We start from the raw sequence: 16,456 nt of genomic DNA on the forward strand, positions 1-16,456 counted from the left end.
CAAGGGGTTTATATTTGTTTTCAATATTTTCTACATTGTAGAATAATAGTGAAGACATCAAATCTATGAAATAACACATATGGAATCATGTAGTATCCAACAACAAAAAAAAGTGTTAGAAAATATATATCATGATTTGTTTATTTTAGATTCTTCAAAGTAGCCACCCTTTACCTTGATGACAGCTTTGCACACTCTTGGCATTCTCTCAACCAGCTTCATGAGGAATGCTTTTCCAACCATCTAGAATGAGTTCCCACATATACTGAGCACTTGTTGGCTGCTGTTCCTTCACACTGCGGTCCAACTCATCCCAAACCATCTCAAAATTGGGCTGAGGTTGGGTGATTGTGTAGGCCAGGTCATCAGCTGCAGCACTCTCCCTGGTCAAATAGCCCTTACACAACCTGGAGGTGTGTTGGGTCATTGACCTGTTGAAAAACAAGTGATAGTCCCACTAAGCGCAAACCAGATGGGATGGCGTATCGCTGCAGAATGCTGTGGCTGTCGTGCTGGTTAAGTGTGCCTTGAATTCTAAATAAATCACTGACAGTGTTCCCAGCAAAGCACCCCCACGACATCCCACCTCCTCCTCCATGCTTCACGGTGTGCCTTGATTTCTAAATAAATCATAGACAGTGTCACCAGCAAAGCACCATCACACCTCCTCCTCCATGCTTCACGGTGGGAACCTCACATGCAGAGATCATCCGTTCGTTCACCAACTCTGCGTCTCACACAACGGTTGGAATTAAACATCTCAAATTTGGGCTCATCAGACCAAAGGAAAGATCTCCACCGGTCGAATGTCCACTGCTCATGTTTCTTGGCCCGACAAGTCTCTTCTTCTTATCGGTGTCCTTTTAGTAGTGGTTTCTTTGCAGTAATTCGACCATGAAGGCCTGATTTGCAGTCTCCTCTGAACAGTTGATGTTGAGATGTGTCTGTTACTTGAACTCTGTGAAGCATTTATTTGGGCTGCAATCTGAGGTGCATTTACCTCTGATGAACTTATCCTCTGCAGCAGAGGTAACTCTGGGTCTTCCTTTCCTGTTGCGGTCCTCATGAGAGCCAGTTTCAACATAGCGCTTAATTGTTTTTGCGACTGCACTTGAAGAAACTTTAAAAGTTCTTAATTTTTCAGATTGACTGACCTTCATGTCTTAAAGTAATGATGGACTGTGATTTCTGTTTGCTTATTTGAGCTGTTCTTGTCATAATATGGACTTGGTCTTTTACCAAATAGGACTATCTTCTGTATACCACCCCTACCTTGTCAAAACACTACTGACGCATTAAGGAAAGAAATTCAACAACTTAACTTAACAAAGCACACCTGTAAATTGAAATGCATTCCAGGTGACTACCTCATGAAACTGGTTGAGAGAATGCCAAGAGTGTGCAAAGCTGTCACCAAGGCAAAGGGTGGTTACTTTGAATATATATTTTGATTTATTTAAACACTTTTTGGGGGTTATTACATGATTGCTTACTATACATGTTATTTCATAGTTGTGATGTCTTCACTGTTATTCTACAATGTAGAAAACAGTTTTTTTTTTAAAATATATTTTTAAAAACTAGAATGAGTTGATGTGTCCAAACTTATGACTGTAGTTGATACATTAACCCTCCAAAAATAAAATTGGTACATATTTTTAAAATGTAGAAAAAAATATATTTCCATATGTTCCAGAAAGAGAAGAAGTGTGTTTCTTGGGCTTTGGGACTGAAAAAGTGCCTTGGGTCTTTGAAAAAGAAAACTAAACAGATTAAAGTAAGACGATACCAGTGTAATGAGCCGACTCAGGAAATGAAAAGCTCCCATCAAACCTAGAGCCTGATGCTTCCATTGTTCTTCATGAGTTTTAGGTTTTAGAAGAAGAAGAAAAAAAAAAATCTCTCCACAGAAGTGACGATAGTTACAAGGATTGTAAAAAACAAAAATGACTGACGTCGAGTCAAAACAAACAGACACACACACACACAAGATGATCACTCACCAGGTCATGAGGGTAAAAGCGAACTGAGGTAGATCTGGAGAGGTGGGAGTCTGTGTCCCTGTTGAGGTAAAACAAGGACACGGTCACTTAAAAAAAAAATGGTAGTCGACTCTGGTAAAAAGTAGTAGTGTACTATATAGGGAATAGGGAGCTCTTTCCCTGTTGTGGTTGATGAACTAACCATATGTTATTGGAGGCGCGTCGTGTTGCAGGTTCAAAGTTAACCAGGGACATGTCACATCCTTCCGCCTCGTACAAGGAGGAAGTGTTCTTCCCTGGAAACACAACACAACACACAGCCTGTTACTCTGATTCAAAAACCAACGTAAAGTGTTGGAGAAGTGTAGTAAAGTGTAGTAAAATGTACCGTACATAAAAATGACAGTGCTGAATAAACACATTAACATTATGTTATTGCTGTACAGTCTATTTTTAAAATTCTATTTTAAAAGTCTTTTACAATCCATGCGCAACAAATCACAACAAAAAACAACCACACTACACATTAGCAAATTATTCTGTGGTTTACTACAGGTAACGCATTGGAAAAAGAAAAAGCACAAATTAAAAATAAATAAAAAAAATACATAAAAAAATATGATTTAAACGAAACAAATTAAATAAATAGGAATGGAAGGCTTTAACATTTTTTTTTTGTGATCAACTAGGAGATCGAACTGTCGGTCGCGATCGACTGGTTGGTGACCACCGACCTACAAAGTGCACACCTTTTCAACTTTTAACCAGGTATGTAAGGAAAAGGGTTTCGATTTGGGATGCAACCCATGACCACCTGTAGTTAGTCCCACACACTCCGATCTCATTGGCCGATGATATCAGTCCACCAATCAACGGTGTAATGATCATGCTGTTTAAAAATCAGCCACACCTGTCAGGTGGATGGATTATCTTGGCAAAGGAGAAAAGCTCACTCACAGGGATGTGAACACATTTAGTGCACAACATTTGTGAGAAATAAGCTTTTTTTGTGCGTATGGAAATCTTCTTGGATCTTTTAAAAACATGGGACCAACAATTTACATTTTTTGTTTATATTTTTTGTTCACCGCAAAAATCAAAATGCCATCGACTCTACTAGCCATGAATGAAACTGGTTTGGATTACTCCCTGACCAATATGGCTGACGTTTCACCCCATTCTGGAACTGTGAGGGTTTATGACAGGGATGGACAACTTTGATTGGGGTTGGGGGGGTGGAGCCACACATTTTTTATTTTTTTCTTTAAAGATGAACTCATGACGAGCCACAGTGGCTCGGGGGTTTGTGTACCCACATCCATAGTCAGAGCCGGTCTGAGCCTTTTGGATGCCCTAAGCAACATTTTGTTGGTGGGGGGGAGGAGGGGGGGGGCCCGCCACATCCATAGTCAGAGCTGGTCCGAGCCTTTTGGATGCCCTAAGCAACATTTTGTTGGTGGGGCGGAGGGGGGGGCCTGCCAAAACGCGCAAAACATTTCAGTGGCAAAATATTTTTTTTTTATAGAAATCCCAATATTGTTATTTATTTTTGCTCTTATGCACCCCAGTATCCCGACTTGCACATCATCATCTGCACATCTATCACTCCATTGTTAATGCCAAATTGTAATTATTTCACCACCATGGCCTTTTTATTGCCTTTACCTCCCTTATCTTACCTCATTTCTACACACTATAAATATACTTTTTCGACTGTATGTTTGTTTATCCCATTTGTAAATCTGTCGTTTGTGTCGAACTGCTTTGCTTCATCTTGGCCAGGTCGCAATTGTAAATGAGAACTTGTTCTCAACTGGCCTACTGGGTTAAATAAAAAATATAAAACATATTATACTAACTGCAAATCCTAGTCCATACTTCATCGTTCCAACCAGTCCTTATCACAGGACACCATGCTTCAGCAACATCTGGACTCAGATACAACCGTACATATTACTCCGAGCATTATGGGTAATGTAGTTCTTCATGCTAGAACTCTGTTCTCACCCTAAGTGGGACTCTTGGCATGAACATGGCAAGAGTGGTAGAGCATTATGGGTAATGTAGTACATTATGTTACACTTCCCTACTGATGTCATGCTGCAGACTGGTAGAGCATTATGGGTACTGTAGTACATCATGTTACACTTCCCTACTGATGTCATGCTGCAGACTGGTAGAGCATTATGGGTACTGTAGTACATCATGTTACACTTCCCTACCGAAGTCATCCGGCAGGCTGGTAGAACATTATGGGTACTGTAGTACATCATGTTACTCTTCCCTACTGATGTCATGCTGCAGACTGGTAGAGCATTATGGGTACTGTAGTACATCATGTTACACTTCCCTACCGAAGTCATCCGGCAGGCTGGTAGAACATTATGGGTACTGTAGTACATCATGTTACTCTTCCCTACTGAAGTCATCCTGAAGGCTGGTAGTGCATTGTGGGTACTGTAGTACATCATGTTACACTTCCCTACCGAAGTCATCCGGCAGGCTGGTAGAACATTATGGGTACTGTAGTACATCATGTTACTCTTCCCTACTGAAGTCATCCTGAAGGCTGGTAGTGCATTGTGGGTACTGTAGTACATCATGTTACACTTCCCTACCGAAGTCATCCGGCAGGCTGGTAGAACATTATGGGTACTGTAGTACATCATGTTACTCTTCCCTACTGAAGTCATCCTGAAGGCTGGTAGTGCATTGTGGGTACTGTAGTACATCATGTTACACTTCCCTACCGAAGTCATCCTGCAGGCTGGTAGTGCCTACGGTAGAGGCCTTGTCCTGAGAGCCCTCCAGGTGTGCACTTCCATTCCTGGCCAGCAGGGAGGCGCTAGCGCTCAGCACGGTCACCTGGGAGGGGGTTCTGGACGGCTGACCTTTCACCTGGGAAGTAGAAGGCTGGGAGGCCTGGCTGAGAGCCTCCTGAAGACTGAATGGAGGAGAAGAGTGACAGGGACAGGAGGAGAGGGGGACATGGGAACGAGGACAGGGAGACAGATGAGATACAATATGGGAGGTGAAGCACAGTAACACAGACGAGATGTGGAGGAAGGAGATAAACACTAGTTAGATATAAAATGTTTTAAATATCAGGGGAAATAGGTTGTGAGAATAAGAGCAGGGAACCCAATAGGACATTTATAAAAATGGCAGACTAAGAAAGTACACCGGAAAGGGGGAGGACGTGTACTCAGTCAAAGATACAGTAGGAGCAGGGGGCTGGTCCACCACTAGAAGGCTGGTACAGGGAGGAGGAGCAGGAGGCTGGTCCACCCCTAAAAGCCTGGTACAGGGAGGAGGAGCAGGAGGCTGGTCCACCACTAAAAGGCTGGTACAGGGAGGAGGAGCAGGAGGCTGGTCCACCACTAGAAGGCTGGTACAGGGAGGAGGAGCAGGAGGCTGGTCCACCACTAAAAGTCTGGTACAGGGAGGAGGAGCAGGAGGCTGGTCCACCACTAGAAGTCTGGTACAGGGAGGAGGAGCAGGAGGCTGGTCCACCACTAAAAGTCTGGTACAGGGAGGAGGAGCAGGAGGCTGGTCCACCACTAAAAGGCTGGTACAGGGAGGAGGAGCAGGAGGCTGGTCCACCACTAAAAGTCTGGTACAGGGAGGAGGAGGAGGAGGAAGGAGAAGCAGGAGGCTGGTCGTCCAAGGATGCGTCCCAAATGGCATCTTATTGCCTATACTCTATATGGAGCCCTGTCAGCCCTGGTCAAAAGTAGTGCACGAAATAGGGAATAGGGCCCTGGTCAAAAGTAGTGCACGAAATAGGGAATAGGGTGCCATTTGGGACCTGCCTCAAGTCTCCAGTGGTGTAGTGGTACCTGGAGACGCGTGTATACTCTAATTAACCCTGGAGGCGTGTGTATACTCTAATTAACCCTGGAGGCGTGTGTATACTCTAATTAACCCTGGAGGCGTGTGTATACTCTAATTAACCCTGGAGACGTGTGTATAATCTAATTAACCCTGGAGACGTGTGTATAATCTAATTAACCCTGGAGACGTGTGTATACTCTAATTAACCCTGGAGGCATGTGTATAATCTAATTAACCCTGGAGACGTGTGTATAATCTAATTAACCCTGGAGACGCGTGTATACTCTAATTAACCCTGGAGACGTGTGTATAATCTAATTAACCCTGGAGACAAGGGCAAAGGAAAGACGACCCGAGTGAAAAGTTCTGAGAAACGGTGACATTCACTCTTGAGTGACCTAAAAGGATCAATCCCTGACTGTATTTGACAGTCAGGCCAACCTAAGATGTACTGTGGAAGTAGACTGATAGTAGGTCTACTATTGAAACCGATATACGAGGCTGTCAACGGAGTAACAAATTCACAGGTTTGTTATGTCACTCTTTTGTAATAGAACAACAACATTGGATGTCTATAACAGTGCTTAAACCACAACAGGAGACCACTTTTGAAAAACATTAAGAAAAGTAGATTATTTTACTGTAGTTACCATTTATTTCAAGTGTACAGACACCTAGCACTGTTTGGTTAGCGGTGTTTCTATAGTACAGACACCTAGCCCTGTTTGGTTAGCGGTGTTTCTATAGTACAGACACCTAGCACTGTTTGGTTAGCAGTGTTTCTATAGTACAGACACCTAGCCCTGTTTGGTTAGCAGGGTTTCTGTAGTACAGACACCTAGCACTGTTTGGTTAGCGGTGTTTCTATAGTACAGACACCTAGCCCTGTTTGGTTAGCGGTGTTTCTATAGTACAGACACCTAGCACTGTTTGGTTAGCAGTGTTTCTATAGTACAGACACCTAGCCCTGTTTGGTTAGCAGGGTTTCTGTAGTACAGACACCTAGCACTGTTTGGTTCGCGGTGTTTCTATAGTACAGCCACCTAGCACTGTTTGGTTCGTGGTGTTTCTATAGTACAGACACCTAGCACTGTTTGGTTAGCGGTGTTTCTATAGTACAGACACCTAGCACTGTTTGGTTAGCGGTGTTTCTATAGTACAGACACCTAGCACTGTTTGGTTAGCGGTGTTTCTATAGTACAGACACCTAGCACTGTTTGGTTAGCGGTGTTTCTATAGTACAGACACCTAGCACTGTTTGGTTAGCGGTATTTCTATAGTACAGACACCTAGCCCTGTTTGGTTAGCGGTGTTTCTATAGTACAGACACCTAGCCCTGTTTGGTTAGCGGTGTTTCTATAGTACAGACACCTAGCACTGTTTGGTTAGCGGTGTTTCTATAGTACAGACACCTAGCACTGTTTGGTTAGCGGTGTTTCTATAGTACAGACACCTAGCACTGTTTGGTTAGCGGTGTCTCTATAGTACAGACACCTAGCACTGTTTGGTTAGCGGTGTTTCTATAGTACAGACACCTAGCACTGTTTGGTTAGCGGTGTTTCTATAGTACAGACACCTAGCACTGTTTGGTTAGCGGTGTTTCTATAGTACAGACACCTATCCCTGTTTGGTTAGCGGTGTTTCTATAGTACAGACACCTATCCCTGTTTGGTTAGCGGTGTTTCTATAGTACAGACACCTATCCCTGTTTGGTTAGCGGTGTTTCTATAGTACAGACACCTATCCCTGTTTGGTTAGCGGTGTTTCTATAGTACAGACACCTATCCCTGTTTGGTTAGCGGTGTTTCTATAGTACAGGCACCTAGCCCTGTTTGGTTAGCGGTGTTTCTATAGTACAGACACCTAGCCCTGTTTGGTTAGCAGTGTTTCTATAGTACAGACACCTAGCACTGTTTGGTTAGCGGTGTTTCTATAGTACAGACATCTAGCACTGTTTGGTTAGCGGTGTTTCTATAGTACAGACACCTAGCACTGTTTGGTTAGCGGCGTTTCTATAGTACAGACACCAAGCACTGTATGGTTAGCGGCGTTTCTATAGTACAGACACCTAGCACTGTTTGGTTTGCGGCGTTTCTATAGTATAGCCACCTAGCACTGTTTGGTTAGCGGTGTTTCTATAGTACAGACACCTAGCACTGTTTGGTTTGCGGTGTTTCTATAGTACAGACACCTAGCACTGTTTGGTTTGCGGTGTTTCTATAGTACAGACACCTAGCACTGTTTGGTTAGCGGTGTTTCTATAGTACAGACACCTAGCCCTGTTTGGTTAGCGGTGTTTCTATAGTACAGACACCTAGCCCTGTTTGGTTAGCGGTGCTTCTATAGTACAGACACCTAGCCCTGTTTGGTTAGCGGTGCTTCTATAGTACAGACACCTAGCCCTGTTTGGTTAGCGGTGTTTCTATAGTACAGACACCTAGCACTGTTTGGTTAGCGGTGTTTCTATAGTACAGACACCTAGCCCTGTTTGGTTAGCGGTGTTTCTATAGTACAGACACCTAGCACTGTTTGGTTAGCGGTGTTTCTATAGTACAGCCACCTAGCACTGTTGTTTGGTTAGCGGTGTTTCTATAGTACAGCCACCTAGCCCTGTTTGGTTAGCGGTGTTTCTATAGTACAGACACCTAGCACTGTTGTTTGGTTAGCGGTGTTTCTATAGTACAGACACCTAGCACTGTTTGGTTTGCGGTGTTTCTATAGTACAGACACCTAGCACTGTTTGGTTAGCGGTGTTTCTATAGTACAGACACCTATCCCTGTTTGGTTAGCGGTGTTTCTATAGTACAGACACCTAGCACTGTTTGGTTAGCGGTGTTTCTATAGTACAGACACCTAGCACTGTTTGGTTAGCGGTGTTTCTATAGTACAGACACCTATCCCTGTTTGGTTAGCGGTGTTTCTATAGTACAGACACCTAGCACTGTTTGGTTAGCGGTGTTTCTATAGTACAGACACCTAGCACTGTTTGGTTAGCGGTGTTTCTATAGTACAGACACCTAGCACTGTTTGGTTAGCGGTGTTTCTATAGTAGACACCTAGCCCTGTTTGGTTAGCGGTGTTTCTATAGTACAGACACCTAGCACTGTTTGGTTAGCGGTGTTTCTATAGTACAGACACCTAGCACTGTTTGGTTAGCGGTGTTTCTATAGTACAGACACCTAGCACTGTTTGGTTAGCGGTGTTTCTATAGTACAGACACCTAGCACTGTTTGGTTAGCGGTGTTTCTATAGTACAGACACCTAGCACTGTTTGGTTTGCGGTGTTTCTATAGTACAGACACCTAGCACTGTTTGGTTAGCGGTGTTTCTATAGTACAGACACCTATCCCTGTTTGGTTAGCGGTGTTTCTATAGTACAGACACCGAGCACTGTTTGGTTAGCGGTGTTTCTATAGTACAGACACCTAGCCCTGTTTGGTTAGCGGTGTTTCTATAGTACAGACACCTAGCACTGTTTGGTTAGCGGTGTTTCTATAGTACAGACACCTAGCACTGTTTGGTTAGCGGTGTTTCTATAGTACAGGCACCTAGCTCTGTTTGGTTAGCGGTGTTTCTATAGTACAGACACCTAGCCCTGTTTGGTTAGCGGTGTTTCTATAGTACAGACACCGAGCACTGTTTGGTTAGCGGTGTTTCTATAGTACAGACACCTAGCCCTGTTTGGTTAGCGGTGTTTCTATAGTACAGACATTTAGCACTGTTTGGTTAGCGGTGTTTCTATAGTACAGCCACCTAGCACTGTTTGGTTAGCGGTGTTTCTATAGTACAGACACCTAGCCCTGTTTGGTTAGCGGTGTTTCTATAGTACAGACACCTAGCACTGTTTGGTTAGCGGTGTTTCTATAGTACAGACACCTAGCCCTGTTTGGTCATCGGTGTTTCTATAGTACAGACACCTAGCACTGTTTGGTTAGCGGTGTTTCTATAGTACAGACACCTAGCACTGTTTGGTTAGCGGTGTTTCTATAGTACAGACACCTAGCACTGTTTGGTTAGCGGTGTTTCTATAGTACAGACACCTAGCACTGTTTGGTTAGCGGTGTTTCTATAGTACAGACACCTAGCACTGTTTGGTTAGCGGTGTTTCTATAGTACAGACACCTAGCACTGTTTGGTTAGCGGTGTTTCTATAGTACAGACACCTAGCACTGTTGTTTGGTTAGCGGTGTTTCTATAGTACAGACACCTATCCCTGTTTGGTTAGCGGTGTTTCTATAGTACAGACACCGAGCACTGTTTGGTTAGCGGTGTTTCTATAGTACAGACACCTAGCCCTGTTTGGTTAGCGGTGTTTCTATAGTACAGACACCTAGCACTGTTTGGTTAGCGGTGTTTCTATAGTACAGACACCTAGCACTGTTTGGTTAGCGGTGTTTCTATAGTACAGGCACCTAGCTCTGTTTGGTTAGCGGTGTTTCTATAGTACAGACACCTAGCCCTGTTTGGTTAGCGGTGTTTCTATAGTACAGACACCGAGCACTGTTTGGTTAGCGGTGTTTCTATAGTACAGACACCTAGCCCTGTTTGGTTAGCGGTGTTTCTATAGTACAGACATTTAGCACTGTTTGGTTAGCGGTGTTTCTATAGTACAGCCACCTAGCACTGTTTGGTTAGCGGTGTTTCTATAGTACAGACACCTAGCCCTGTTTGGTTAGCGGTGTTTCTATAGTACAGACACCTAGCACTGTTTGGTTAGCGGTGTTTCTATAGTACAGACACCTAGCCCTGTTTGGTCATCGGTGTTTCTATAGTACAGACACCTAGCACTGTTTGGTTAGCGGTGTTTCTATAGTACAGGCACCTAGCTCTGTTTGGTTAGCGGTGTTTCTATAGTACAGCCACCTAGCACTGTTTGGTTAGCGGTGTTTCTATAGTACAGACACCTAGCACTGTTTGGTTAGCGGTGTTTCTATAGTACAGACACCTAGCCCTGTTTGGTTAGCGGTGTTTCTATAGTACAGACACCTAGCACTGTTTGGTTAGCGGTGTTTCTATAGTACAGCCACCTAGCACTGTTTGGTTAGCGGTGTTTCTATAGTACAGACACCTAGCACTGTTTGGTTAGCGGTGTTTCTATAGTACAGCCACCTAGCACTGTTGTTTGGTTAGCGGTGTTTCTATAGTACAGCCACCTAGCCCTGTTTGGTTAGCGGTGTTTCTATAGTACAGCCACCTAGCACTGTTGTTTGGTTAGCGGTGTTTCTATAGTACAGCCACCTAGCACTGTTTGGTTCTGTTATAATCTCCACTCGGCACAGCCAAAGAGGACTGGCCACCCCACATAGCCTGGTTCCTCTCTAGGTTTCTTCTTAGGATTTGGCCTTTCTAGGGAGTTTTTCCTAGCCACCGTGCTTCTACACCTGCATTGCTTGCTGTTTGGGGGTTTTCGGCTGGGTTTCTGTACAGCACTTTGTGACATCAGCTGACTTAAGAAGGGCTTTATAAATACATTTGATTTGATTCCTCAAATGTTCTCCTGTTCTACTGGTTTCCTTTCATTGTCTAGCAGCCAAAGGCATTATATCCTGGTCTCTAATAGCAACTTAAGATAGTTGTTGCATCTTTAGATCTCCCCTTCCTTCTACAACGGTTATTTCCATCTGTCCATGAAACCGCTTTCATGTGCCGGTGTGCATTTCAGATCAGTGTTTTGCTTACCACCGTGCGCACATTGCTACGCCTAAAATGTGAATATATATATATATATATATATATATATATATATATATTCACATTTTAGGCGCAGCAATGTAGTGGAGGTATGCACAGGTGTCAATATTAATACAACTGATTGAACAGATCAGAATGTATGTATGTATGTATGTATGTATGTATGTATGTATGTATGTATGTATGTATGTATGTATGTATGTATGTATGTATGTATGCATATGCATGCATGCATGCATGCATGCATGTATGTATGTATGCATATATGCATGCATGCATGCATGTATGTATTAGTTTTTCAAGCTAAACATTCTGATCTGTTCAGTTGTATTAATATTGATACCTGTGCATACCTCCACTACACTGTCTTGATACGAATCATGGGGATTAAGAAGTGAGTATACGCAGTACCCACTGAAAAATACGTGCGTATATACCCTCGTGTACACCATTACAAGTCTGTACTGTCAGCTTCCATACCATCCCTCTCAGAGATATGCATGGCAGTATGCCTCAGCTCGATCGGCTCAATAAGACAAAGCGTCCTGATCTGGCAGGTTAGTGTCCTCGGGATACATTCCAGAGGGAGGGATGTCGATGCTATAGCATCCATCCATCATCTTTAAAATCAATACTTGAAAATAAAAAAATCAGCTTCCTCTCCTTTTCCACCCAGACTATTTTTGCCGTACAAAACGCTGCGTCCTTTGACAATAGTGCCCAGATGTCCTGGTCTTGGCACTGTGTAGATTTTACTCTAAATTTGAAACGTTTATTTCACCCTTATTTTCCATCAGAATGTGACCCTTCCAACCAAAGAGGTGACCTAACTTATCGAACGTCTTGGGACTCTTCAACCATATGCTGCTGCTTGCTGCTGCTCATTCCTGGACATAACTAAAGTCCAATAAGTTTTTCGTGCCATTCCCCTGCGAGATCATATTTCTAAATGTTACTTAGCCACTGAAATGTTAAACGAGGAGAAAGTAGCCTGTCAGCCACTGGCAGTCTGGGATCAATAAGATTCAAAAATGCTCAACAGTCTCAAAACGGCTTCTCTAACACTCTGCCGATCCTTAAAGAAACCCATCGTTATCTCATCATCCCAAATATGAGCATGCCGTCCTCATGCTCCTCCACCTCCACCTCCAGACACATGCCTGGCCGACCAGCTCAGCTCTGAATTTGTCTGTTAGGAGTTTCCTTGTTTCTGCTCGAAATAACACAGGAAATGTCACGATTTGGGAAGTAAAGGAGAAACAGATTGAAAACCCCAAAGGAGAAACAAACAACAAACACAAGGAAAAGTTAAACTCATACAGGAGAATGGAAAGAGTTGGAGGCAGAGAGAAACACATCATGCACCCTGAGGCAATGGTACGAGGAATCGTCCTCCCTGCCTTCCAGTGACAGAATGGAAAGAGTTGGAGGCAGAGAGAGACACATCATGCACCCTGAGGCAATGGTACGAGGAATCGTCCTCCCTGCCTTCCAGAGTAGAGGACAGGACCTAATCCCCCTCCCTGTCTTCCAGAGTAGAGGACAGGACCTAATCCCCCTCCCTGCCTTCCAGTGACAGGACCTAATCCCCCTCCCTGCCTTCCAGAGTAGAGGACAGGACCTAATCCCCTCCCTGTCTTCCAGAGTAGATGACAGGACCTAATCCCCTTCCCTGTCTTCCAGTGACAGGACCTAATCCCCTTCCCCGCCTTCCAGTGACAGGACCTAATCCCCTTCCCCGCCTTCCAGTGACAGGACCTAATCCCCTTCCCCGTCTTCCAGTGACAGGACCTAATCCCCTTCCCCGTCTTCCAGTGACAGGACCTAATCCCCTTCCCAGTCTTCCAGTGACAGGACCTAATCCCCTTCCCAGTCTTCCAGTGACAGGACCTAATCCCCTTCCCAGTCTTCCAGTGACAGGACCTAATCCCCCTCCCCGTCTTCCAGTGACAGGACCTCATCCCCCTCCCTGCCTTCCAGTAACAGGACCTAATCCCCCTCCCTGCCTTCCAGTGGCAGGACGGGACCTCATCCCCTCCCTGCCTTCCAGTGACAGGACATGACCTCATCCCCTTCCCTGTCTTCCAGAGTAGAGGACAGGACCTAATCCCCCTCCCTGCCTTCCAGTGACAGGACCTAATCCCCCTCCCTGCCTTCCAGAGTAGAGGACAGGACCTAATCCCCTTCCCTGCCTTCCAGAGTAGAGGACAGGACCTAATCCCCTTCCCTGCCTTCCAGTGACAGGACCTAATCCCCTTCCCCGCCTTCCAGTGACAGGACCTAATCCCCTTCCCCGTCTTCCAGTGACAGGACCTAATCCCCTTCCCCGCCTTCCAGTGACAGGACCTAATCCCCTTCCCCGCCTTCCAGTGACAGGACCTAATCCCCTTCCCCGTCTTCCAGTGACAGGACCTAATCCCCTTCCCCGTCTTCCAGTGACAGGACCTAATCCCCTTCCCAGTCTTCCAGTGACAGGACCTAATCCCCTTCCCAGTCTTCCAGTGACAGGACCTAATCCCCTTCCCAGTCTTCCAGTGACAGGACCTAATCCCCCTCCCAGTCTTCCAGTGACAGGACAGGACCTCATCCCCCTCCCTGCCTTCCAGTGACAGAACAGGACCTCATCCCCCTCCCTGCCTTCCAGTGGCAGGACAGGACCTCATCCCCCTCCCTGCCTTCCAGTGACAGGACAGGACCTCATCCCCCTCCCTGCCTTCCAGTGACAGGACAGGACCTCATCCCCCTCCCTGCCTTCCAGTGACAGGACCTAATCCCCCTCCCTGCCTTCCAGTAACAGGACCTAATCCCCTCCCTGCCTTCCAGTAACAGGACCTCATCCCCCTCCCTGCCTTCCAGTGACAGGACATGACCTCATCCCCTCCCTGCCTTCCAGTGACAGGACAGGACCTCATCCCCCTCCCCGTCTTCCAGTGACAGGACCTAATCCCCCTCCCTGCCTTCCAGTGGCAGGACGGGACCTCATCCCCCTCCCTGCCTTCCAGTGACAGGACCTCATCCCCCTCCCTGCCTTCCAGTGACAGGACCTAATCCCCCTCTCTGCCTTCCAGTAACAGGACCTAATCCCCTCCCTGCCTTCCAGTGGCAGGACGGGACCTCATCCCCTCCCTGCCTTCCAGTGACAGGACATGACCTCATCCCCCTCCCTGCCTTCCAGTGACAGGACAGGACCTCATCCCCCTCCCTGCCTTCCAGTGACAGGACCTCATCCCCCTCCCTGCCTTCCAGTGACAGGACAGGACCTCATCCCCCTCCCTGCCTTCCAGTGACAGGACAGGACCTCATCCCCCTCCCTGCCTTCCAGTGACAGGACAGGACCTAATCCCCCTCCCTGCCTTCCAGTGGCAGGACGGGACCTAATCCCCCTCCCTGCCTTCCAGTGACAGGACGGGACCTAATCCCCCTCCCTGCCTTCCAGTGACAGGACGGGACCTAATCCCCCTCCCTGCCTTCCAGTGACAGGACGGGACCTAATCCCCCTCCCTGCCTTCCAGTGACAGGACAGGACCTAATCCCCCTCCCTGCCTTCCAGTGACAGGACCTAATCCCCCTCCCTGCCTTCCAGTGGCAGGACGGGACCTAATCCCCCTCTCTGCCTTCCAGTGGCAGGACAGGACCTAATCCCCTTCCCTGCCTTCCAGTGACAGGACGGGACCTAATCCCCCTCTCTGCCTTCCAGTGACAGGACGGGACCTAATCCCCCTCCCTGCCTTCCAGTGACAGGACGGGACCTAATCCCCCTCCCTGCCTTCCAGTGACAGGACGGGACCTAATCCCCCTCCCTGCCTTCCAGTGACAGGACAGGACCTAATCCCCCTCCCTGCCTTCCAGTGACAGGACAGGACCTAATCCCCCTCCCTGCCTTCCAGTGACAGGACAGGACCTAATCCCCCTCCCTGCCTTCCAGTGACAGGACGGGACCTAATCCCCCTCCCTGCCTTCCAGTGACAGGACAGGACCTAATCCCCCTCTCTGCCTTCCAGTAACAGGACCTAATCCCCTCCCTGCCTTCCAGTGGCAGGACGGGACCTAATCCCCCTCCCTGCCTTCCAGTGACAGGACAGGACCTAATCCCCTCTCTGCCTTCCAGTAACAGGACCTAATCCCCCTCCCTGCCTTCCAGTGACAGGACAGGACCTAATCCCCCTCCCTGCCTTCCAGTGACAGGACAGGACCTAATCCCCCTCCCTGCCTTCCAGTGACAGGACGGGACCTAATCCCCCTCCCTGCCTTCCAGTGACAGGACAGGACCTACACTGGTGTTAGAGGAAGGAATGAGTGTGAAATAGTTTGATGGAAGTAGATGGAAGGGAAGAGTGGAACCTGCTGCATGACTCCCGAACCCCACCTTTGACCATGTCCATTACCCAACATGCACAGCTCTCCCCAGAAACACCATATCCCTGTCCTTTACGATTACCCAACATACACTGCAAAGGGTACCCTCCCGGACTCCCTCCATGTCCGTTAGCCAACATGCACAGCTGACCCTGACCCCTGAGCCTGTCCGTGGACGGCCCAGCATGCATTGCGGAGCGTACCTGAGAGGTGATCCGATGAGGGAGGAGGGGGGCGTGGGGTTACTCCCCGCGTTGTGCCGCCGCCGCACTGCCTGCCGACGGAACGTACTACGCTCACGCCGAAACGTCACCGTGTCCTCGTTTCCGGGGGCTGTCAAGGCGAGAGAAAGCGCAGTGAGGAAGGGTTAGCAACATGGCTGACAACCATATAGAGTTGGGTTGAGGACACATTTGTACCAAAGCCTGATAGCCCTTAAAAATGGAGCTGACCAGGCTAGTCACAGAAGCTGCTATTGGAAAGAGATGATATCTCTCGTACATCTCTATGGTGACCACCTGACTCAGCCGAGCTTGTGTCGGTCCTAACGCTGTGATTCATTGTATCGCCTTAGGTTTTGTTACTGTTTTGGA

The 16,456-nt window shown here is 46.8% G+C and overlaps 1 protein-coding gene across 1 annotated transcript in view; it reads right to left on the reverse strand.

Moving 5' to 3' along the window:
- pcnx1 (pecanex 1) overlaps nt 1–16,456 on the reverse strand; it is a 118,196-nt gene that overhangs the window by 65,342 nt on the left and 36,398 nt on the right. Inside the window, exons 6-9 of the mRNA XM_052485488.1 lie at nt 16,067–16,196; nt 4,733–4,926; nt 2,185–2,278; nt 2,004–2,061 (exon numbers count right to left, since the gene is read on the reverse strand). Of these exons, the coding sequence (XP_052341448.1) occupies nt 2,004–2,061; nt 2,185–2,278; nt 4,733–4,926; nt 16,067–16,196 (476 nt within the window). The remainder of the gene's footprint in view (nt 1–2,003; nt 2,062–2,184; nt 2,279–4,732; nt 4,927–16,066; nt 16,197–16,456) is intronic.

This window comes from Oncorhynchus keta, chromosome 29 (assembly GCF_023373465.1).
Source record: "Oncorhynchus keta strain PuntledgeMale-10-30-2019 chromosome 29, Oket_V2, whole genome shotgun sequence".
In the NCBI taxonomy this organism is placed as follows: Eukaryota; Metazoa; Chordata; class Actinopteri; order Salmoniformes; family Salmonidae; genus Oncorhynchus; species Oncorhynchus keta.